Below are 25,583 nucleotides of genomic sequence, written 5' to 3' on the forward strand. Positions count from 1 at the left end.
CCATCTCCTGGCACTAGGGGAATAGCACGTTCCATAGGAAAGTCATGGAATGGTATTTGTAATAGCTATTGATCTCGGAGAAGCAGTGTTGTAATCTTGGAAGGGCATATATTTGCCAATGCAAACCACTGGCCCCATAAAAAATATTAGCACTATCATTAAATTAGATTTGCAACGATCACTTTGTGCTATGATGCAGCCAAGCTCACAGGTTGTGGAGTTCCGGGTAAGGATCCTCAAGGCATGACAAATACTGGAGGATATGAGAAGGGAGTGAGAGGTAAGAAGAATTCCTGCCCCTCCTCCAGGACTGCAGCACCTCTGCTCTAAAGACAACAATTTATTCATGTGGATCTAACATTTGTTCTTGGACCCTTTTCCACTTGGGCCTCCTCTCTCTAACTTTCTAGACCAGTGGTTCTCAACCTGTGGGTCGCCAACCCTTTGGGGGTCAAACGACCCTTTCACAGGGGTCGCCTAAGACCATTGGAAAACACATATATAATACATATTGTTTTTTGTGATTAATCACTATGCTTTAATTATGTTCTATTTGTAACAATGAAAATACATCCTGCATATCAGATATTTATATTACGATTCATAATAGTAGCAGAATTACAGTTATGAAGTAGCAACAAAAATAATTTTATGGTTGGGGGTCACCACAACATGAGGAACTGTATTAAAGGGTCGCGGCATTAGGAAAGTTGAGAACCACTTTTCTAGACTGAAGAATGGGTTCTTAAAGAAGGCCTTCGCCCTTTGGTGGTTTCCTGATACATGGCCGACTGCTCCTAGCTCTCAAAACTCCTGTTGATGAAAACAACTGCAAAGGAACCTATTTAGATGAAAGTTCTCAAGACCATCCCAAAACTCATTGTATCAGACTCTGAGCCTAAATTTTAACAAGATCTCAAAATAATTCTGTTCGGGCTGAGGGCTGATCATATTTTTAAAAGCAACACAGTGATATACTGAGTTTGAAACTACCAAGCTAGTGACTGGACATCTCAAAGAATATTGAGGGAATACCTAAACAAACAAACGAAAAATCTTTATTTATTTAGATCCTACACTGTCAACTCCAAAACAGTTGGAAATCCTTAATCTTTCTGGGTGAATCTGATTGTTTTGACTCTATTTCTAGCTACTTGTTATTGGAACTCATTTTATTTTATTTATTTATTAATATTTTTAAATATATTTTTTATTGATTTCAGAGAGAAAGGAAGAGGGAGATAGAAACATCGATGATGAGAGAAAATCACTGATCTGCTGCCTCCTGCACAACCCCTACTGGGGACCAAGCCCATAACCTGGGCAAGGTTCATCTACACTCAACCACTGAGCCACGACACCTGGGCTCATTTTAAATAGCCAAATAATTGCATGAAACAGAAAAACTTGCCCAGCCGGCGTGGGTCAGTGGTTGAGTGTCGACCCATAAACCAAGAGCATACCAGTCTGATTCCTGGTCAGGGCACATGCCTGGGTTGCGGGCTCGATTCCCCATAGGGGGCGTGCAGTAGGCAGTCCACTGATGTTTGTCTCTCATCGATGTTTCTATCTCTCTCTATCCCTCTCCCTTCCTCTCTCTCTAAAATCAACAAAAACATATTTTTTAAAGAAGAAAAACTTGTCCTATAAATCAATCAAATAAAAACTATGTCCCACTCAGTTATGAGTAATTTCTGAGGATCTAAGGTACAGCATGGTGACTATAGCTAATAATACCGTATCGTATTATATACTTAAAATTTGCTGAGAGTAAATCTTAAGTGTTCTCGCCACTAAAATAAAAAGCAACTGTGAGGTGATGAATGTGTTAACTTGATTGATAAATATTTCATCATGTACACGTATACCAAATCATCATGTTGTACACTGTAGTATATACAATTTTATCTGTCAAATATCCCTCAATAGAACTGGAAAAAATTGTATCTCAATGTAGTTAGGTTTTAAAAATAATTCCAGAGCCTCACTTATTTTGGTGTTGCCCTGATAAAAATAACAAACATCTCTATAGCAATATACAGTAAAACCACACATGTCATCCTCATGGTCTCCTGCTCTAGAAAGTGTGGATAGATATCTTATTTCATTTTATAGAGAGTTTGTCTGCTTTTATAGATTCATACCTTCTTACAATAATAGTAAAAGAAAAGGTACTTTGGTGAAAGGGTTAATTTGGAGACCTATGTGAGGTCCCTAAATGCTTGAGATCTTGTCTCATATAATTTGGGTCTGGGCTTTTAAACTTAGATTTGTGAATTCTTGTTGGACTTGCATTTTTGAACTACGAATTCCATCTTCTGGCTCCTTAGAGTATTGTTTAATGTGTTAAATCTCCACTGTATTTTCACAACCTTTGAGCCTTGGTCTCTGCCATTTAATTGAAAGAAACTAAGTTGAGACCTTCCTCTATTAAATGAACTGGAGGTGCTTCACCCCGAAATAGCTAAAAACAGTGAAGCCAATGAACGCACACATGGACATTCACAATTCCATTCACTCAAACTATGTGCACTGTCTCCTACACGAAGGCTCCATGCGCAGTGCTATGAAATGTAAAGATGGGTAGGTACGGCCTTACCCTTAAGGACTGCAAGGAACCCCCCCTGCCTCACAGTTCTGCTGAGTGAAGGGGAGAAGTGGGGAATCAAATGGGAATATAGGCCGGGCAGGCCACGGAGGACCCTTATCCAGGCCCGAGGCGCTGGGACACAGGCGCCCACAACCGGATGTGGAGCGAGGAACACCGACCCAAGAGCATGTGTGATGGATGCACATCGACGGGAGAGCCCAGGGAAATAACTGATGGCCACGGAGGGCAGTGTTACAAACCTGAAGTGTCAACCTGCTTCATTCTTTTAGCATTGACCTCCTCTTCAGGTAGAGTGTTACTTACTTTACGTCGCCTTTTACCTTAAAAAAAAAAAAAGAATCAACAAGTTTGCTTTCCATTATGTTTATTACCTTCAATCTGGATTTTTTTTTTAAAAGCATCATCATTCAGATAGAAACCAATTGAAAATGGATTCCAAGATTGTTCAGATGATTAACAGAGTCACAGAGCACTTAACAGATCCATAATGCAATCACCTCGGCGCAGCTAAGCACAGATCCTAGCGGATGGGAGGAACCCAAGGCTGGGCACAACTCGCTTAGTGTCCAGTTACCAGCACTTACCACTTGTTCTGCTTTTTGAAACGTTCTGACTCTGATCATGTTGAACCCAGTCACCTATTAAAGGATGGAAAGCATCACTTAGAAAAACTGGTATGAAATCAGAATTCAAGAAATCAACTTGGGAAAGTGTATGGAGCTCTAGGGTCTTGGCAACCTCTCTGAAGTTCGCGTATGAGTTTGGGGTTTCACTTGGTATGCGCACAAATGCGCTGGGCTTGAATTCTGGAGATAAATAATGAGCAGGAGAGGATGGTAAAGGGGAGGGGGGCACTGTCAGAGGGCTTCCCAGCCCCAAGAATTTGAACAGGGGGACACAGGGGCCGTGGGGTCCCCCAGCAGAGTGGGAGCTATCCCTTAAAGACCAAAGAGGCAGAGTCAGCCAATGAGACACACAGTCAGCCAAAATGCAGAGCTACATCCAGGTTGTGTCACAACACCCCTAAAATATCTGAGGTCCAAACCTCAAGAAAACAGCAACTCCACTGGCCAACTCCCCCCCACTCTCTGAAGTCTCCGCAAACGCGCTGAGCCACCCACTGACCCCCAGGATCTGGACGTGGGTGCCTGAGAACCAGGGCCGCACTTCTGTCCCAGGAGCGGCGCCTTTCCCTCCATCGGATCTTTAAATGTTATGCTGACGGGACGGACAATTACTCTATTTGCCTTCCCACCCCCGCCACCCACAAACCACTTTTCCTTTGGGATATAAAACACTTACATTCTCTCAGCTTCGCTTTCCATACAATCTCGTCGGAATCCATTTCAACCAACAGTAATTTAAACTCCATCGGCTGCTCCAAATAAACTTCAATATAATTTTTCAGTTTTAAAAGGGAACCATCCACAAATTCAATTTCCTTTTAAAAAAAAGTGACTTTTTTAATAGAAAAGTTGTATTCACTCACTGATGACATCATTAGCAAACGATGACAATTATTAGATAGGTTAATGCTTACTTGAATGCTCACCGACACCTTGGCCCTGGAAATCCCATTCCTGAATCACACACCCTCTTATTCTCTTGCTTCTCGGCCCCCCCTTACTCCAACTTCCTTTTCTGTTTCATTTTCCTAAAGCTTAACTTTTCAGCCCTTTCCTGATTTCTTGTTTCCTGTTCCCAAACTAGAACGTGTGCTCACCCACCAGCCGCCCTCTCGTCAGTGCGTTTGAACTTCCTCACCCTCTCTGGCTTAGATCATGCCACACAACCTGGATGGAACAGATTCAACAACACGTACAGACTATGCTGCGTGTTTTATCCACACACCCTCACTGAACACCTTCCCCCACCAAATCCTCTTTTTGCTATTTTACGGGTAAAGAATCTCAGAGAAGCAAATTAAACTTGCCCAACTTCACATGTAGGAAGTGGTAGAATTTAATGTGCACCCACACCTTCTGACGCCAAAGAGTGCGCTCTTAACCGCTACACAGCCGCCTCCTGCCTTACACCTCCGCTGTTCCTCTCTGGGCTGCCTACCGAGCCTGGAGGGAGAAATGCACTTTTTATAAAGTACAGCCTGTGCCTTGTTTTATTGCATTTCACTGATGTTACGCTCTTTACAAGCTGAAGGTTTGTGGCAACCCTACTGGCGCCATTTTCCCAAAAGCACTTGCTCACTTCATGTCTCTGTGTCACGTTTTGGAAATTCTCACAGTTCAGACTCCTTAATTATTATTATACTAGAGGCCTAGTGCACAAAATTTGTGCATGGAGGGGGGCAGATCCTTCAGCCTGGCCTGCACCCTCTCCAATCAGGGACCCCTCGGGGGATGGTCCGACTGCCAGTTTAGGCCTGATCCCTGTGGGACCGCTGGCTCCTAACCACTTGCCCCCCTGCCGGCCTGCCTGGTCACCCCCCAACAGCCCCCCTGCCAGCCTGACTGCCCCCAACTGCCCCCCTACTGGCCTGGCTGCCCCCCAACTGCCCCCTGCTGGCCTAGTTGCCCTCCAACGGCCCCCCTGCTAGCCTGGTCACCTCCTAACTGTCCCCCTCCTGGCCTGGTCACCTCCTAATTGTCCAGAAGGAAGTCAGACGTCTGGAAAATGTTCAGTCACCCAGTCTAATTAGCATATTACCCTTTTATTAGTATAGATTTGCAATGGTGAGCTGCGATCATGATCTTTGATGTTAGTATTATAATTGTTTGGGGGCATCACGAATTTAATTGATAAGTATGTATGTGTTCTGACTGCTCCAACATCTAGCCATTTCCCTACTTTTCTCCCTCTCCTCAGTCCTCCTTATTCCCTGAGACACAACCATATTGAAAATAGGCCAATTAGTAACAGGACAATGTCCTCTAAAAGTTCAAATGAAGAGTCACAAATCTCTCACTTTAAATCAAAAGCTCAAAATCTTAGTGAGGAAGGCATGTTGAAAGCCAACACAGGCCGAAAACAAGGTCTCTTGCACCAGTCAGTCAAGTTGTGACTGCAAGGGAAAAGTTCTTCATGGAAATTAAAAATGCTATTCCAGTGAACACACAAATGGTAAGAACATGAAACAGCCTTCTTGCTGATATGAAAAACGTTCTCATGATCTGGATAGAAGACCAAACCAGCCACAACATTTTCTTAAGCCAAAGCCTAACCCAGAGCAATACCCTACCTCTATTCTATTCTGTGAAGGCCAAGAAAAGTGAGGAAGTGCACAGGTTTAAGGAAAGAAGCCATTTCCATAACATAAAAACGCAAGGTGAAGCAGCAAGTGCTGATCTAGAAGCTGCAGCAAGTTATCCAGAAAAATCTAGATGCAATAATTAATGCAGGTGGCCACACCAAACAATAGATTTCAATGCAGACAAAACAGCCTTCCATTGGAAGAAGATGCCATCAGGAGAGGTCAATGCCTGACTTCAAATCTTCAAAGGACAGTCTGACTCCTTTGTTGGAGGCTAATGCAGTTGGTGGCATGAAGTTGAAGCCAGTGCTCATTTACCATTCTGAAGATCCTGGGGCCCTTAAGGATTCTGCTAAATCTACCCTGCCTGTGGTCTGGAACAACAAAGCCTGGAAGACAGCACAGCTGACTACAACATGGCTTGCTGAATATTTTAGACCACTGTTGAGACTTATTGCTCAGAAAAAAAAAGATTCCTTTAAAAATATTGCCACTCAAGTGCAGAATCTCAGAGGAAAGGTGGGGGAGGGTGGGTGGGTGGGAGGTAATCAACCAGGGACCTTGAATGCATATATGTATAACCCATGGATGCAGACAGTGGGGTGCTAGAGGCCTGGGGTGGGAATAGGGGACATGGGGGAGGGCTGGAGTCAATGGGGGAAATAGGGGTCATATGTAATACTTTCAATAATAAAGAATTATTAAAAAATAAAAAAATAATAAAAAAATAAAAATATTGCTGCTCATTGACAATGCACCTGGTCACTCAAGAGCTCTGATGGAAACGCACAATGAGATTAATGTTCCCATGCCGACTAACACAACACCCATTCTGCGGCCCATGGATCAAGGAGTAATTTCTACTTTCAAGTCTTATTATGTAAGAAATGCATTTCCTGCCCAAGCCGGTTTGGCTCAGCGGATACAGCTTTGGACTGCAGACCAAAGGGTCCCGGGTTCAATTCCAGTCAAGGGCATGTACCTCAGTTGCAGGCTCCTCCCTGGCCAGGCCCTGGTCAGGGCACATGTGGGAAGCAACCAATCAATGTGTCTCTCTCACATCGATGTTTCTCTCTGTCTTTCCCTCTCTCTTCCACTCTCCCTAAAAATCAATGGAAAAATATCCTCAGGTGTAGATTAACAAAAACAAAACACACACACACAAAAAATACATTTCCTAAGGCTATAACTGCCATAGTGATTTCCTCTGATGGATCCAGGGAAAATAAATTGAAAACCTCCCAGAAAGAATTCATCACTCTAGATATCATTTAACAACATTCATGATTCCTGGGAAGAGGTCAAAATATCAGCATTCACGGGAGTTTAGAAGAAGTTGGTTCCAACCCTTAGGGATGACTCTGAGGGTTCAAGACTGCAGTGAAGGAAGTAACTGTCAGTGTGGTGGAAACAGCAACAGAAGTGGAATTACATGTCAAGCCAGAAGATGTGACTGAATTGCTGCAATCTCATGATAAAACTTTAACAAATGACGAGCTGGATGAACAAAGAAAATGGTTCCTCGAGATGGAATCCATTCCTGGTAAAGATACCTGTGAGCGCTGGTTTAAACGCTTTAAAAGTGATGATTTCGATGTGAAAGACAAAGAACGTCCAGGTCAACCGAAAAGCTTGAAGACCAACAATTACAAGCATTACTGGATGAAAATGCGTGTCAAACTCAAAAACAACTTGCAGAAAGATTAAACGCTGTGCAGATGGTTGAAATGACAACAAAGGGTTTGGAATATTACATAAACTCACTTGATAAAGCTGTGCTAGGGTTTGAGAGGATTGACTCCAATTTTGAAAGAAGTTCTACCTGTGGGTGAGATGCTATCAAACAGCATTGCATGCTACAGAGAAATCTTTCGTGAAAAGAAGAATCAATCTATGTGGCAAACTTCACTGTTGTCTTATTTTAAAAAACTAAGCCCTAGCTGGTTTGGCTCAGTGGATAGAACGTTGGCCTGTGGACTGAAGGATCCCAGGTTCAATTCCAGTCAAGGGCATATGCTTGGGTTGCGGGCTCAATCCCCAGTAGGGAATGTGCAGGAAGCAGCCAATCGATGATTCTCTCTATCACTGATGTTTCTATCTCTCTCTCCCTCTCCCTTTCTCTCTGAAATCAATAAAAATATATATTTTTTAAAAAAACTAAGACAACAGGTACCCCAACTTTCAGCAACCTCCATCCTGACCATTCAGCAGCATCAACACTGAGGCAAGACCCTCCACCAGCAAAAACATTTTGACTCGCTGATGGTTAGCATTTTTTAAGAACGTATTTTTAAATTAAGTATGTACCTTATTTATTTATTTTTTATTTCAGAGAGGAAGGGAGAGGAAAAGAGAGATAGAAACATCAATGATGAGAGAATCATTGATCGGCTGCCTCCTGCATGCCTCGCCCTGGGGATCGAGCCTACAACCCAGGCATGTGCCCTTTGACCGGGAATCAAACCATGGCCTCTTGGTTTATAACTTGATGCTCAACCACTGAGCCATGCCAGCCGGGCTGTATGTTGGTTTTTTTAGACATAATACTATTGCACACTTAATACTGATTATAACTTTTATATGCACTGGGAAACCAGTGACTCACTTTATTTCTAGATTCACCTTATTGTGGTGAATCTAAAACACAACCCGCAATATCTCGTTGCCTTTGTATCACTAAATCACCTGGGGCCTTGCCATCATAAAACAATGGCTTTAACCAGGCCCTCTCCCTTTCTATTCCAAATCACTAGCTTTATCCTCACAATCTTCAAAGGTTCACCAAGGCCCATAAAGCGAAAGTAAAGCCCTCCCTTGGCTCCACTCTTCCCAAAGCCCTGTGTGTTCCCCTCCCTGGAACGACCCCCATGCCGAGCCCTGCTGCACATCCCATCACCTCACTTAGGCACTGCGTTCCCTCCCCCAGTGATTCCCTCCCCCTCCAAACCCAAACCAAATGTCACCACGTGGTAACCTTCCTGAAAACCCACTGCACTTTGCACCCATCTCGATGGTAATATCGCATTATATGAAAATTACTTCTTTACGGAAATGCAGCATTTCTCCCTCTACGCGGGTGTGTTTGGAGGGAAAAGCTCATGACTTACTGGTTTTTTTAATTCTTAGCTCTTATCCCAGGCCTACTTGGAATAGTCACTTCTCACACATGTCAGTTAAAGAAATCATGAATGGTATAAAACGAGTACGAACACCTTAAGATTTACACAGAGTTTTTCAAATTTCAGAGTGCCCCCCGAACCACTTCTATGACCCTTTGAGCAATGCTGGGAGATTATCCCCATTTTTAAATGTCCTAAATTTGGTTAAGAGAGCACACACAGCTAGTGACAGAACTAGACCATTGAAAGTCCCCAGCACCACCATCTTTGTAAGAAAAACCTTGTGGGACCACAATGGTCTCTTTCTGGGCAGATCCATGCACTCACTATGCATGATTCCCTCTCTGAGTGGCTGTTAACCTTGGCAGCACATCACAGTCACCGTGGGAGGGTTAACAAGCCCGAGGCCCAGGCCATTCCCAGAGCAGTAAGTCACTATCTCCAGAGGCCACAGGCTTCTTTAAAGCTCCTCGGGGATTCCATTAGGCAGCAAAGGCCAAGAATCACTGTCCTAAGCAAACCCTTCAAATCGAATTGCACCTCCCAGACAAGGCTGCAGTCGGCTTCCTGTAATTGTCTTGAGGTACCGTCTGCTAGGGCTTGATCAGAATCGGTGACGCGACCTTGGCCTTAGGAGCCAAGGGCAGATGGGGCGCGGGGCCAGGCTCTCCTGCTCCCAGGTATGCGATCTGATCACATGCCTGCTCTGCACATTAGTTTCCAAAGTTGCACTGTCGTAAGGCTCAAATGACATGGGTTAAAAGAGACCCTTGGAAATGAAATAAGACCGTCTGTGTTCGAAAGTTACAGGAAACTGATAACCTGATTGCTCCAAAGAGCACGAGCCTCCTGATAATAAAATAATGCAACACAGATCATCACGATTAGCTCTCTCTTGCTTCATATTTTAATATAATAAAATCAAAACATGTTTTCGACTCTTTATATACTACTAGAGGCCCAGTGCACAAAAATTTGTGCACTCGGTGGGGAGACGGGGTCCCTCAGCCCGGCCTGTGCCCTCTCGCAGTCTAGGACCCCTCGAGAGATAACGACCTGCTGGCTTAGGCCTGCTCCCGGGTGGCAGAGGGCAGGCCCAATCCCTAGGTGCAGTCCCTGGTCGGGCTCAGAGCAGGGCTGATTGGGGCGTTGGGGCGCCGCCCCCTGTCATGCACAGAGCAGGGAGGATCTGGAGGTTGCGATGCCACCCCTAGTCACGCTCAGGATAGGGCCGATTGGGGGGTTGGGGCACCGCCCCGTCACACTCAAGGCAGAGTCGATAGGGAAGTTGCGGTGCCACCCCGTCACACACAGAGCAGGGCAGATCAGGGGGTTGGGGCGCTGCCCCCTGTCATGCACAGAGCAGGGCCCATCAGGGGGGTTGGGGCTCCGTACCATGTCACACACAGAGCAGGGTTGATCAGGGGGTTGGGGAGCTCCCCCTGTCACGCACAGAGCAGGGCCGATCAGGGGGTTGAGGAGCTCACCCCTGTCACGCACAGAGTAGGGCCAATAGGGGAGTTGGGGCACCGCCTCCTGTCACACCAGAGCAGGGCAGATCAAGGGGTTGGGGGTGCTGCCCCCTGTCATGCACAGAGCAGGGCCCATCAGGGGGGTTGGGGCTCCGTACCCTGTCACACACAGAGCAGGGCTGATCAGGGGGTTGAGGAGCTCCCCACTGTCACTCACAGAGCAGGGCCCATCAGGGGGGGTTGGGGCACCACCCCCCATCACACACAGAGTAGGGTGGATCAGGGGTATGGGGCGCCGCCCTCTATCACCCACAGCAGGGCCGATCAGGGGGTTGGGGCACCGCCACTGTCACACTCAGGGCAGGGCCGATGGGGAGGTTATGGCTCTACCCCGTCACACACAGAGCAGGGCCCGTGGGGGGGTGGGGGAGGGTTGGGGCGCCGCTCTCTATCACCCACAGAGCAGGGCCCATCAGGGGGTTGGGGCACTGCACCCTGTCACACACAGAGCCGCAGGGCAATCAGGGGGTTTGGGCACTGCCTCCTGTAACGCTGATCCCGGTGCCAGGAGGCATATTACCCTTTTACTATATAGAATAGAGGCCTGGTGCACGGGTGGGGGCTGGCTGGTTTGCCCTGAAAGGTATCCTGGATCAGGGTGGGGGTCCCCACTGGGATGCCTGGCCAGTCTGGCTGAGGGACTGAGGGCCGTTCCAGGCTGACGGGTGACTGAAGCTCCCAACCGCTCCTTTTTTTCTTTTTCTTTTTTTATTCTGGGCCAGCTTTAGCTTTGAGATCTCAGCTGCTGAAAACAGGTTTCTGGCCTTTGTTTACCTTCTGTATTTGATACAATGTTGTGGTCTGGCTGGCTGAAGCCCGGCTGAGTAAAGTAGGTTTCTGGGGTTTTTTTAGCTTCTATATTTGCAACATAGTTGCTTAGAGTTGCAGCTGAGAGGCCCGGCAAGTCAGGCAGGGAATGTTGGAGTCCTCCCTCACTGAAGCAAGCAAGCCTCCCTGTTCGCATCAGCTGCCTGGCTGCCGGTCACCATCTTGGCTGGCAGTTAATTTGCATATCGCCCTGATTAGCCAATGGGAAGGGTAGCGGTCATATGCCAATTACCATCTTTCTCTTTTATTAGATAGGATAAGAGAAACAAAGAGAGGTGTTCAAAAGGAATTTCTACACCGACGGCTAGGCTAGATAAGCTACGGCACACATTCAGAGCACATAATGAAAATAAGTTTTAAGAATAACTCAGTCATTTACGAGAAACTGAAATCACTTGCAAATGCCATGGTGTGTTCAGCAAAGAGCTTAAATCAAAATGGCAATATGTTCCCATAACTATTTTTCAAATGTCTTCCAGTAAGAAAAGCCCAAACTCCCTTGTTAGCAATTCCTTCCCATTAACCTTAAATGCTCTGTAACTTACAATAAAAGTTGAGTTTTTCATTCCATTGATGCTAACACTGAAGAATTTAATAAAACATTCAGGAAAATTTAAAACCTTTTAAAAGGGAAAGTGATCAGCTAATCTATCTTTGCAATGGTTGCAGACTAAACCTTAAATTCAAAGCATCTTTGGGCCCTAGCCAGTTTAGCTCAGTGGATAGAGCATTGGTCTACAGACCAAAGGGTCCAGGGTTCAACTCCGGTCAAGTGCACATACCTCAGTTACAGGATCCTCCCCGGCCCGGGCCCTGGTCAGGCCTCGTGCAGGAGGCAACCAATCGATGTGTTCCTCTCACATTAATATATCTCCCTGCCTTACCCTCTCTCCAAAAATCAATGGAAAAATCAGGTGACGGTTAAAAAAAAAAAAAAAAAAAAAGCATCTTTGGAATAACCTACAAGATTAGCCAGACAACTGTTTTCGTATAAGTAGGAAATAAAAAATGAGAACAAAATGGATTCCTTTGCAACCTTCAAAATACTATAGCTAAGAAATATCCATCCATCCCTGCTATTACTCCAAGTTGGTGTGTAAAATATATACCTCAGGGGTGATGTCGGCTTCCGGTTCACTGACCAATCTGTACTTCTTCCCATTCTCCAATAACTTCAGGCACACAGGCGGCTTGTCGATTTTCATGAATTTCTTAGAGGAGTGCTTCACAGCCTTGGCAATATCCTAAAGATGGAGATAGGTTTTGGCTGTGAAATGCACCAGCAACAACTCTATGAGCTGTAAGAGACCTAGCCGTGCAGGCCAGGCTGCAGGTTCCTCATTTCCTCCTCCCAAGTGACGGCCGAGTGACCTCCTCGGTGCTCGCAAAAGAAATGCTGAAGCTCAGGCGCCCTCAGTCCGCACCGCGGGCTCCTAGGTCTCCAAACATCTTCTGTGCCCGACAGCTAAAAGCAGCACAGGCAGCCGGCGGGGCACCAGCAACTTGCTTCTGGAGAATCTGACAAACTGAGGTTAGCACCAGCATATACATGGGTGCTCGTTACATGCCCACCATGGGAATGGAAAGCAACTGTTTTAGGACTCGGTTCCAGTTTACTCAAAGCTGTTTCTACCCAGCACTTCTTTTCCAGCGGATTGTCACAACTACCCCCCTATAGAGGGGACGCTGATTTTGTACATATTGCTCGAATGACCTAAAGAGGTGAAAGCAACCTTTGGCCCAGGCTCCCCTGATGAAGCAGCTGTGCAGCTGACGTGAAATGTGGGTTTCCTGTAGGCAAAGGTCAAGGAAGTCTTTTCCTACATAGGAAAAAAAATCCCGAGAAGAATGCAAACATAAAACATCGCCAGAGAGGGCTTCCTGCCTTCGCTGTGCGTGCTCCCTATTGTTCCAGCGGCTCCTCCTCTCCGTTTGCTGACAGGACAGCTTCTTACCCAGCTTCCCAGCAAGCATGGAAAATGCCCGTTTAATGAACTGAATTTACTTTTAAAATACAAAGTTCTTGACTTTGGGAGGTTAGCACATTGCAGTAAACAGATCTTGTATCATAGAAATGTACACTTGAAACCTACATGATCCTATTAACCAATGTCACCCCAGTACATTTATTTTTTTAAAAAGCTGCCCAGCTCAGCCAGGTGTGGCTCAGCCGTTGAATGTCGACCCAGGAACCAAGAGATCACGGGTTCGGTTCCCAGTCAAGGTATTGGCCAGATTGTGGGCTGGATCATCAATGATTCTCTCTCATCATTGATGTTTTTTTCTCTCTCTCCCTCTCCCTTCCTCTCTGAAATCAATAAAAACTTTTTTTTTTTTTTAAGCTGCCCAGAAATCAACCAACCCACCTTGGGTTTGCTTTAAAAACTGAACCTTTATTATTTTGAACAAAAAAAAATTTTTTTAATACAAACTCCATAAAATAATAGTATTTATTCCAAAGCTATGCTAATTATACTTTAGATGGGATTGTTTTTATACCATTTTGAAAACTAGCTTCCCAATTGAACATGTTATCATTAATGAGATTACAAAAAGCAGGTTTACCTTCTTAGGAAGAAACTAAAAGCCTATTATTTACTATAAAGTATTTAAACTTTCATACATATTGCTAATTATAATCAGTATGATTAATTTTAAAGTCAAGGAAATACTACAACCTAAACCACTGGGAGTAGATAGTTTGATATAAATTCTGTAATTCAACCTAGAACTCCTCAATTAGTATAGTATACTTCAAATTTAATGCTTAATTTTTTGTTTTGTTTTTTAATGCTTACATTACTTATTTCAAACCCTGATCTAAAATCTGAAAGTATAATTTCAAGTCACTGTTTTATCTGTTTACTTTGTCTATTTATTCTCCTCCTACCTCCAAACCATTACAAGTGCACTGAGAATGGCAAAAAGTATGAAAGGACATTCAACTACTACTATTCTAATCTATTTACTTCAGAAAATGGGTTAAATATCACAGCCTTCTTCTACATTCTGGAAAACTGAACCATGATGAATATATCCAAACTCCCTCCTCTTCCCTCACTGCAACAGGTGATTCATGAATATTTGCTGCCATAAAACACAGACTGTTGAGCCCACGAACCATAGGACAATTTTTATCCAAAACATCACTCTGAGTTAAATGAGTTAACCTGGGAAGCCCATCGTATCTGAGAAGCATTAGGCCAACAAGAAATCTCAAGTCGCCTTACTCTGGACCCAAAGACCCCAGATGTCCCCCCAGTGTTTTCTGTAACAGGTGCTTCTCACACTCTAAACCATGCCCGAGTCCCCTGGGAATCCTGCCGAGTACCCGCTCTGCTTCGGTAGGTCTGGGATAGGGCTGAGAGTGCACTAAAATTTCAACAACAAGCTCCCAGCTGATGCCGAGGGTCCTGGTCCCCTGGTTCCCAGACGACGTTTTAAGCAGCATTGCTGGAGAGAGCAGCCAGCCTCGGCTGTCCATCAGGCAGCCCTCTCCAAGGCCAGGCCTGCTTGCCTGGGCCAACCCCGCCCCTGAAGAGCTACGTCACCATCTGTTGTCTTCGTGATGCTCTTTACGTGTACAGACAACCGTACTCCATGGATCTGAGGACTCAGGGCCCACCCCGGCACTGACAATATAGCCTCTGTAGGTTAAGGGCCAAATTAGGCCCAAAGGGGGCACTTAACAGGGACAGGACCCACACCCTCACGTGGTGTCATGTTTGAACACGAAGAACTGAACATTTATTATTCATGTTTATTGGCTTTACCTTGATGAAGGATTCGTTATTGGTTGCTACGTACACCCGAAAAGATAAGGAGGGATTCTGGTCGATGACTTTGTACAGAATCACAGCCCCGTGGTGGTATAATGTTTCTTCGCTTTGAATGACAGGTCCCACAGGAGAAAGAGAGCTCACGTGCCACTTGACGTGGGTCGCAGAATGATCCACAGCACATTCTAACGAGGCCTCGGAATTTTTAACGTGTAAGACTCTGAATGTCATATTGGCATCATGGTCTGTGAAAACATGAAGGTACAGGAGTGGTCCAGGTGTGACAGGGGTTGCACACATGCACACATACACACCATCGTTAACATTTCAGCAAACAAGTACTTACGCCCCAAGCAGAGGGAATGTGGAAACTGAATGGAGGTAAGACAGGCTGGGTCACATTTGACATCAAACATGGGTCCCCCAACAGCCCAGGGCTTGACAACCAGGTCTGCGTATTTGCTCCAGGACAAAACGCAATACTTGATGTCAACTTTTCTGTTAACCTCAAAGATCAGACCAGTTTCCGTGCACTCGTACACTCCCTCCGTGTCCACCTTCAGCCTGCGATGGACAGATAAGAACACCTGCTGAGTCTTAATGTTTGGTTAGGAGAGGACTTGTTACGGTTACTTACGTTTTTAATTTCGCTCAAAAGCATTAAGGAAACTGTGCATTGTGAAGAAGTATCATTATCAGAAACAACAATCCAGGTAATTACATAAAATGTGTGACATTAGTTATGCTATTTTGTGTCTCCCCTAATTGGCGTTATGTTTATGCAGAAAATTAAATTACTGATCATACTAAGTCTCCTGTATTCACAATTACTTACAAAAACTGTCCCCTGGAAAGGAGTCTGGGGGTCACTTGTTCATTGTGTTTCTGGAGAAAAATTCATATGTAATATATAAATAATATATAATTAAGTGTTTTTTTAAATAAAACAAATAAGAGAGTCATATTTTATAATTAAAAGATACTTACATTTTCAGCATTACAGTGTTGACAGTGAGGTTCAATTTTAACACATTCTAAATAATAGAGACAAAGTTTTACCTTTATGAATGTGATCGGCATATTCAAATAATAATTTTTAAATAAATATGTGTAATAAGCTCAATTATAAAATTCAAAGGTATATATGCCCCTCAGCAATAATGATATTTAAAATAATGTGTTGGCAAGCTTAAGTTCATACCTGAATTAAAATGATTTGTGGGTGATTCTTTGTCTCCCCATTCTTCAGCTGTAAAAGATGTCACACATGTATTGGCACAAGTCAATCACGGGGTAAATCTCCTACTAAACACACCCCTTCAGCTTCACAACCAACAGGAACTTTAAACACATATTAACGGTCTCTGTGTGTTGATTCAATGACACATGAAATGTCACCATATTTGAGAATCCCACTGCAGGTCTAATGCAGGGGTGGGAACCTTTGTTTCTGACAAGGGCCCTTTGGATCTTTCTATCACTTGTGGGTCATACAAAATTATCAACTTAAAAAGTAGCCTGCTATATTTGGTCAAGCATTTGATTAACTCATCCCTAATGCCTTGGCAGGGCCAGACCAGATGATGCCGTGGGCCTTCTATGGCCCGCGGGCTGGACGTTCCCCGGCCCTGGTAATACATGAAAATAAGTTTGAATGTGACAAGTTTCAACACACCCCGTTTGGGCACATAATTCTTTATCTGACGTTTTTATACAGCAGCCACTGCTCTCAGCATCCCTCAACCTGATCCTCACATCCTCCTGACAGCACTGCATGGAGACGGCAGGGTGAATCAGACAAACTAGAGGGCAGCACGCTGCCTGGCTCTTACCCTGAGCGGAAGCGCCCTCGGCGGAAACCTCTCCCAGTTCCCCATCTGTGGAGACAAGAAGGGCTCAGGGCACAGGTGCTCTAGAACAATCTCCTCCTTCCCTCCCCCTCCCCCAGGCCAGCTTCTCAACCAGAGCACTGTGGCCCCTCCTGAAGGCTGACCAGAGCCAGGAACTAAGCAGGAGTCCTTGTTCCCCAGATAAGGCTTGGCTGGCACCAGCCCTCTAGGCTGTTAGAGTTAGGGAGGGATTAGCTTGGGAGGAAGGGGTTAACAACTGATTTCAGGCATAAACTGGAATCTGAGTTGAGGCAGTTTGTAAGGCTCTCTGACTTAGCACGCAGACTCCTTCTATGTGGTTCCAGACACAACAGGACCCAGGTGCCCACCTCTGGGCACTGACTGCCCTCCAATCGCAATCACCACCACCACCACCCCACCCCCTGCCATTTCTCCACCCCAAAGCACAAGCCTGACTCAGGGCCTTTGCACTTCCTATCTCCTCCCACAAACACTCTTGTTGCTCACTCTCTCACACCCTTGAGGTGTGTGCTCAGGGTCACCTTGTCCTACTGGCCGCCCTGAAACAGGGCCTGCCTGATGCACTCACTCTTCCCCCTTCATTTCCCTTCAGCACCACCCACCCCACCCCGACCCCCCCGGACCTGGCACCTGCAGTTCAGTGTGTCAGCTTCCTGGCTCTCTCCCCACCGGAATGTAAGCTTCAGAACTGTTACCGCTAGGGCCTGGTAAGTATGCAATGCCTATTTCCTGCGTGACCAGAATTCCATAATACCAAAAACCCTATATAATAAAAGCCAAATATGCTAAGTGTCCAGTCGTCCGTTCGACCACTCAAAGCGTAATATGCTAATGATATGCTAAGGCTGCTCACCCGCTCACTACGATGTGCACTGACCACCAGGGAGCAGAGAGTCGACCAGTCAACCAGTCGCCATGACATGCACTGACCACCAGGCGGCAGACGCTCTGACCCGTAGGTTAGCTTGGTGCTGGGTTCCAGCCAATTGGGACTGAGACGGGCTGGATACACCCTGGAGACCTCCCGCGGCCAACCTCCCGCATCCTTCCCCGACCCTGATCATGCACCAGTGGGGTCCTTCAGCCTGGCCTGCGCCCTCTCACAATCCTGGCTGAGGGAGCCCCCCCCCCCTCAAGTGCACAAATTTCATGCACTGGGCCTCTAGTGTACTATGAAAGGGATAGCACTGGATCTTCCTGTTATCTACACTGGCCACTGGTTGCATGAGCTTGGGCTGTCATGTTACTAAATCTCTCCGTGCCTCACTTTCCTCATCTGTTAAATAGGGACAAAAATAATACCACACCACAAAGTTAGGAAAATTAATTATAGTTAGGAGTTGTGCCTCGCACTCAGCAATTCCTCAATGCGTGTTACCTGTTAGCTATTATTTCGCTATGGTGATGGGTAAGAATCATTAAAAAATTCAAGAATTCTAAAGTAGACTGGTCAGTGTGGCTTAGTGTTTGAGCATCAACCCATGAACCCGGGCACATGCCCAGGTTGCAACTCAATCCCCAGTGGGTGCGTGCAGGAGGCAGCCAATCTATGTTTCCCTCTCATCGATGTTTCTATCTCTCTATCCCTCTCCCTTCCTTTCTCTCTAAAATCAATAAAGACATTAAAAAAGAAAAAAAAGAAAAAGAATTCTAAAGTAGATAACAACCTTGTCACTTGGGGTCAGATGCCTGGTTTTATATTGTAAATGTCTGAACAGCCTTTGGGAGGGTCACCTGGGGTGGCACGGGCACTCCTCAACACGGGTGTAAGGCCCTGTGCCATCACCAGTGCCCAGAGGTGCGGCCCTCCCGCAGGACAGAGCTCCATCCGTGGCTACACAAGCTGCCTCATCTCTGGGACTCCCAGAGCAGTCAGCACCCAGGGACCAGGGTTGCAAGAGAGAACCAACTTCGAAAAACAGCACTAAAATGAATGGCAAAAGGAGACTGAGAGTATTCAGATCCTGGACTCAGAATACGATAGATGGAAAGGCTCTGAAATACTGACCCAGGCCTGCACCACACACCCGCCAATCAGATTTCCTCAGCCAGTCCTTTAAAGGATCATTAATTCTAAACTACGTAATGCATACATCACATTGTATTCGTCCACATCCCATGTTTTTCTGTCTCGCTGTTTGCCTTGGGAGTAGAAAAAGGAAGAGAGTTTAGAGAATCCTAACCAGCAGGCAAACCCTGTCTTTGACTAGGTCTTCCCAGCCGAAGTGGAGGAACTGGAGCAATTCTCCCCAGCCTATGAGCCACAGCTTCTCTCCGCTCTATACACAAGGAGGTCGCAGAGCCTGGGAGTAGGGATACATCCAATCACAAGGAAGATGGATGGGCCATGGTGCCAGCCAGCCCACACAGGAGCAAGCATCCCAGGGGGGGCCCACCTCCTCCAACATCTGACTTGAGAATGGAGGTGAGTGGGAGGGTGTCTGCCCCCTCTCTCCCCCAGTGTGGAGAACAAGAGGCCTTTTCACAAAAAAGGGTAACCCTGGGGGAAGGCAGGGCCCTGTGGATGAACCTGGGGCTCTAGGGACAAGCACCCTCTGCCCACAGAAGACATTAGAGCACCTTCACTGCCAGAGACTTCGGTGTCTAATCCAGCAGGGCCAGGGCCAGCCGCTCCTGCGCGCACATGCCCTGCCCCGCCTGACCGCACTGACCCCAGCCCGCCACCCAACTCTGAGCCTATCGTGAGCTTCGCTGACTCCACATGCCTTCCACCGGGGTTGCCGGCCGTGGCCCAGACCTCGCTTCTGGACTGTAAAGCTCCTGCCTCTGGACCCTGGGTCCCCATGGCCATTTACCCAGTTAGCAGCCAGAGACCACGAAGATGTGACCCTACACGCAGCTTTCTACTTTAATTCCTGCCCTAAGCCAATCGGTGGAGGCCGGACTTTTGACTAAATAATCCATTAATGTATAAAGAAGACTGGGAGGCGGAGGGCTGGCTCACATTTTTCCCTTTTGCATATCAGAATGGGCAGCTACTCCACCAGCGTAATAGGGAGATAATTACAGGTTTCTATCAACACACAACATGACTGCAAAGAGCTTACAACTGCTAGCCTTGGGAGATTCCCATTGGGAAACTGCAGAGAGGATTAGACTCAATGCAGAAGGACTTCTGAGTGAAGAGACCTCCTTTATTTTAAGGGCTACGAAGAAGCCCTCCGACTGCCTGGGATAGTGTGTGTGGTCACGGGCAGATCAGATTCTCAGAACGGGGACAAAATCCCTTCGTACAATAAAATCAGTGACAATACAAGCTTAGTCACTCACCAAACTGGAGACGCAAACCATACTTTATATTTAGAATCTGTGTCCTTAAAAGTGGTTTCAGACTCAAGTTGCTCACAAAGAGCCAGAACAGCAAGGCAGGAACTGCAGACCACAAGGGGCGCCGCGCTTTTGGGCAGCAGCGTGTTTACCCTGCGATCCTCCCTGAGCAGAGACCTCCAGGAAGGAAGCCGGCACCGCTGTGGCCACACTGCATATCGGCTTCGGCCTGATTCTTCTCTCCCCGGGGAAACCGTGAGAGCAGAACCCCAGTCGGTGCCCGTGCAGAGAACACGAGCTGCCACGTTCAAAATGCTTAGACGGTGCTTCATGTCTAACTCAGTTTTGCACAGAAGATCATGAACAAACCATTTGCCGCTTAAAAACCCCGAGGGCTAATAACCTTCTCTGTCTTCCTTTCAACAACAAACGTGAAAATTCAGAGGAAGGATGTACTTACTTGTTTTTGGCTCCTCATTATCTACAAAAAAAAAAAAAAAAGCCTAAGTCAGCTTCAGATGCCAGCTAAGAGAAAACCCAGGCCCATGGGAGAATAGGTAAAATGTTTGCCTTTCACCAATAGCAACCATTTCCTGCCTTTCTTCTTCAGCTCATCCTGTTTTGCTACTTCGCTTGCCAACTAGAATTATTTCCCATGTAAGTACTTTTTTGGTACTGTACAAAACCACCACACTAGAAATTAATATGTCCTAAAGCAGTGGTTCTCAACCTTCTGGCCCTTGAAATACAGTTCCTCATGTTGTGACCCAACCATAAAATTATTTTCGTTGCTACTTCATAACTGTAACGTTGCTACTGTTATGAATCGTAATGTAAATATCTGATATGCAGGATGGTCTTAGGCGACCCCTGTGAAAGGGTCGTTCGACCGCCAAAGGGGTCGCAACCCACAGGTTGAGAACCGCTGTCCTGAAGCAATGAGAGGTGCGTGTATGACTTTAAAATAAAAATAAAGGGCCATGTGCTTCGCCCGAATTAAAGAAAGAGATGCACATCCCACTTACCGGAGTCACTTTCAGAACTGCTCTCGGAGCTGCTGTCCTCTCCTAATAAAAACACATGCCAGAAGCACAAATACAACCAGTAAGAAGTGGGAAGCACTGTAACTATTCTGTTAAAAAACAGGTCCAAACTCAACTGATTTCTCCTTTCAGTCACTTCCCAAGTCCACCACGAATGGGGCTTAGGCTTCTCTGGAAATGGATAAAATAAACGTTAGCCGTTTAAACATGAGCGCAGCTCACAGGCTGGCTGCAGTCGTTGCACATGGGTGTCACCCGAGTCCTGCCCGGCCTTGACCTGCCTCCTGCGCCCATCTCGCCCCTGCACTTGCACATCTAGGAGGTTCCCAGGCGCACGTTCAATGAGGATGGTGCAGAATTCTGGAGTGTGGATGCCATTTCACAGAAGCACAGGACAGATTTAGTCCATGTTGTTGACACTACGGGAGTGGGCCCCAAGAATGCTCCCGTCACTTCCTCACCCCCCAACTCAGCCCCTCCGCCCACTGCAGTCAGGTTTCTGTTCCCAAAACTAGTTTGGGATCCTTTCCCCGATGACCCACAGGCCTGCTCAACCCCAGGCCCATGGCATCTGCAGGGAAAGACACCAACCACTTCCTCTTGCCCACATGACCTTCCCATGGAGCCTGGCCTGGCTCTCCTCCAGCCTCTCTGAGTGCCCTCCACTTGCCTCTGGGCTTCTCTCCACCATCCACCCCCATCTCTCTCCACCATCCACCCCCATCTCTCTCCACCACCCACCCCCAACTACTAAAGCCCCAGGCCCCACTCCCCACTCCCAGCCTCCTTTCCAGCCATCTGACCTTCAGTCTCTAAAAGCAGCACTGTCTCTTGAACTAGGACAACTCTTCCCCACATTTGCCCTGTTACCCCAATTTATCACCTCCTCCAGGAAGCCTCCCAGGACTACCCCGGCCAAGTGCCCACCACCTGGCTGGACTCCCTCGGGACCCTGTATTAAGTTAAAGTGGCCAGTCTTAAAATGACCTAAATGCCTCATTAGGTAAATTCTCAGTTCCACTAAGTACAGCTTTATCACTAAACTTTAAAGTAAAGTAACTGATTTCACAAGAACAGGTAATCATAAAAGTTTAAAATTTATTCAACTCTTTTAGGTTGAAAAATGGAAGTCCCCACCTTTCACTCAGATTGTTTGAATTGAATCAGAAAAATGAACTGTAATTTATCTTGCTATGAATTAGTTATTGTATAAAAATTTCACTTGGGCATTTACCAATATTAGTCAGATCCTTTACCTGATTTAGAGTCCTTTGACGTATCTAGGTTGGAACTAGGGCAATCTAAATTTTGAGAAAGAAAGAAATGTGTAAATACAAGCATAAAATAAAAGATTATGTTCTTTTTTTGTAAAAGCCACTAAGCCAATAATAGTAGAAGCTCCCTCTACTACAAACTGAATTACCTCTTTAGACCCACAGCAACCTTGCATGTCAAACTAATGCAAATGATGTCATAGTCTCAAGAGAAAAAAGAGATAGTCCAAGAAACCTTAAGCCTTTTCCAGTAAAGAGAGAACAGGAAGCCAACAAACTTGAGATTTACACTTGGTTGGTTCCATGGTAAACTCTGAGTTTTGTGCCAAAGTAACTGCATTTGTTTCTCTGATCAGCTCAGCAGCTCCCTAAAAACATTCCTGGCAATTAAGTAACTTGACACCAGAAAGAAACAGCACCTGGTTTTAGATTTTGTCACTGAAAGGCAGACGATGGTCCCCAGGAGAAGGACTGTCAACGATTTAGTGAAATGACACAAATGGGTTGAAGCTAAGGCTCTGGAGTTGGCAGGATATGTGGAGACCAGACCGGAGAAGGCCTTGAATGCCACTGGGCAGAACGGGCATCCCTGATGGTTCTACAGGGAATGCCATGGAGGCACAGACGACAGAAGAGCTTCAGACTGGCCCTGGCGGTCCCCGAGATGGTGGCTATTGGGGGACACTGATGTTCAGGATGGACCAGACTCCCGGGAGCCTCACCCTAGGAGGCCACTGCAGAGATCCGGATAGGAAGTGACGAGAGCGGAGGCCAGGGTGAGTGGGTGCGGGAAAGGAGAAATGGCAGATGATGGAGGAGAAGGGGGTTGCAGAAGTTACCTCCAATGTTAAATGAAGCCAGAACATGTCTGTGTAGGGAAGGACTGCCCCTCGGTTATCATGCCCGTGCCTGTATTTATGCCACGCTCAACTAGGCTGCCCCAGAGAATGGGACCTAGCAGCCTCGCATGCCCCCTGAACCCCGCACAGGCATCCGCACTGGGCCGGTGAACACAGCAGCTTACTAGTAACTATGGGTTAACTAATCCCCTTGGGCTTGGGCCGAGACTACTGTCCCCCTCAATTTTATAAACATGGACTTAGCGCCTACTGCGCGGTGGGCACTCGGCAAAAATGAGGAGAAAATCCATGCCCCAGAAAACAGCTGATGGGCTAACGCAGCCATGAGGGCAGGAGTAGCTGTGCATTGGGCAAACCACTGCAAGAAATCACAACAATACTATACGAAATTAGGCCAGTGTTTTGCTGGTCCAAGAGAGAAACTGAGACCAATCACGTTAAAAAGCAGAAGTTCATGAATCTGGGTGAGCGGACACAAGTCTTGGCGGGGAAATGTGAGGGGAGGGAGGAGGCACCTCAGGCAGGCAGAAATGGGCAAAAGCAAAGCTGGGGTGGGGAGGGGGTGGGGGTGGGGTGTATGCGGGTGGGCGGTTCATGTCAGCGCTGGGAAGCAGGAGAGCCGCCAGGTCTGACCACAGTCCTGACAGATGCCTGGCGTCCCCATGCACTGCACACTCCAGCCAAACGCTGCACAAACCTTTATCAGATTGTAATCGTGATACTTTTATTAGGCAGGTGATTGCTCTGCACTGAAAAAAATGAGCCACCAGATGGAAACAGAACTTGCACAAGTAAAACAGGGGCCCAAGGATGGACTAAGGAGTTTCCAAGTTGGTCCGCGGTTGAGCGACACAGACTAACACCTCTAGCGGCCTCGGGACCCTCCTCCAGAATGGCTCTCAGCCACGCAGCGTGGGCCAGAGGCCAAAGCAAGAACTACAGCCCGCACACGGCTTACAGACTCTCAAACACAGCACACGCCGAGAGAGGACTTGATCCTCAGCAATCCCACCAAACCCAGGAGCAGGCCTAGATTAGTCCTTTAATTCGAGAGTTCTGATTTGACCCAGAATCGGGGAGAGAATTGTGTTGCTGTTTCACTAAGTGTATAAAACTGATGATCACACTCAAGTATTACAGAGAACACCTAGTTTTTATGTATGGAAAATTTATAGAATTCAGTGGCTACTACGTCGTCATTGAATTTAAACTTGAATGCCAATTCTTTCCAGTTGCATCCAATACTTAACATTATTGAATTTAAACTTATGTTAAAAAGAACATTAGACCCAGAGTTTAAAAGGAGTGGGGTATTATAATAAGAGCATTTACGTCCTACCATCAACTTGCGAAAAGTTACAAAGGCCCAAGTTCCTTACATTTCACCCTTTTAAATATCAGTTGAAAAATAATCTTAAAATTCTAAAGAAAAATCATATCCTATCATCCTAACCTAATGATTATCTTAGTACCCTTCCATAAGTCAGTGAATGCATGAACGTAACACAGCAATTGCAGCCAGTAAGTAAAATCAATAAAGAAATCATTTTCTAAAACTGCAAATGTTTCGTACAGTTTTTCAATAGCACTGACTTAGAGGTACCATACCTTTTTCTTCTGAAGAGACACTGCGATCATCACTAAAACAAGAAAAGAGAAATAGTTTTATAGACTGATACTAATTTTATACACAATAATTATGAAAACCTTCAAAATGACCACTGTATTATGTTTCTCCAGAAATGTTGCAGACGAAAGAACTCTCTCCCTGCTCAATCCTCTTCCTGCCCCTCTCAATCTCCATGGCCTGACTCCAAACCGCACGAACACAGGCGGCTTACCCAGCGTGCCCTTGTCCTGGTCCACCCCCAGGGCCAGCACACCTTCCTGGTTCACAGCACTGCCATGTCCATGCCCAGCCATCAGCCTTCTTGATCATGTTTCCCGTAACCCAATCCTAACTACCCATCCTGCACTGGCCTCCAGCCCTCACCTGGCTCCTTTGAGAGCCTCTCCCGGGTCCTCTTCCTCTCCCAGTCCCCCTGCTCTCCTGGGTCCCCTCCTCTCCCGGTCCCCCTCCTTTCCCAGGTCGCCTCCTCTCCCGGTCCCCCTGCTCTCCCAGGTCCCCTCCTCTCCCGGTCCCCCTGCTCTCCCAGGTCCCCTCCTCTCC

The 25,583-nt window shown here is 46.4% G+C and overlaps 1 protein-coding gene across 3 annotated transcripts in view; it reads right to left on the reverse strand.

Moving 5' to 3' along the window:
- The window catches only part of LOC308516038 (NACHT, LRR and PYD domains-containing protein 1b allele 5-like), a 44,404-nt gene that overhangs the window by 7,446 nt on the left and 11,375 nt on the right, over positions 1 to 25,583 (reverse strand). For 2 of the 3 annotated variants that reach the window (XM_081086772.1, XM_081086771.1), the window contains exons 2-15: positions 25,022 to 25,053; positions 22,536 to 22,580; positions 21,262 to 21,303; positions 20,697 to 20,717; positions 16,910 to 16,954; positions 16,279 to 16,326; positions 16,065 to 16,111; positions 15,913 to 15,962; positions 15,424 to 15,641; positions 15,072 to 15,322; positions 12,408 to 12,542; positions 3,914 to 4,052; positions 3,196 to 3,249; positions 2,851 to 2,931 (exon numbers count right to left, since the gene is read on the reverse strand). In XM_081086772.1, the coding sequence (XP_080942898.1) occupies positions 2,851 to 2,931; positions 3,196 to 3,249; positions 3,914 to 4,052; positions 12,408 to 12,542; positions 15,072 to 15,322; positions 15,424 to 15,641; positions 15,913 to 15,962; positions 16,065 to 16,111; positions 16,279 to 16,326; positions 16,910 to 16,954; positions 20,697 to 20,717; positions 21,262 to 21,303; positions 22,536 to 22,580; positions 25,022 to 25,053 (1,208 nt within the window). The remainder of the gene's footprint in view (positions 1 to 2,850; positions 2,932 to 3,195; positions 3,250 to 3,913; positions 4,053 to 12,407; positions 12,543 to 15,071; positions 15,323 to 15,423; positions 15,642 to 15,912; positions 15,963 to 16,064; positions 16,112 to 16,278; positions 16,327 to 16,909; positions 16,955 to 20,696; positions 20,718 to 21,261; positions 21,304 to 22,535; positions 22,581 to 25,021; positions 25,054 to 25,583) is intronic. The other variant, XM_081086773.1, reaches the window with a different exon arrangement.

This window comes from Myotis nattereri (genome assembly GCF_964212035.1).
Source record: "Myotis nattereri genome assembly, chromosome: 3".
NCBI classification, from domain to species: domain Eukaryota; kingdom Metazoa; phylum Chordata; class Mammalia; order Chiroptera; family Vespertilionidae; genus Myotis; species Myotis nattereri.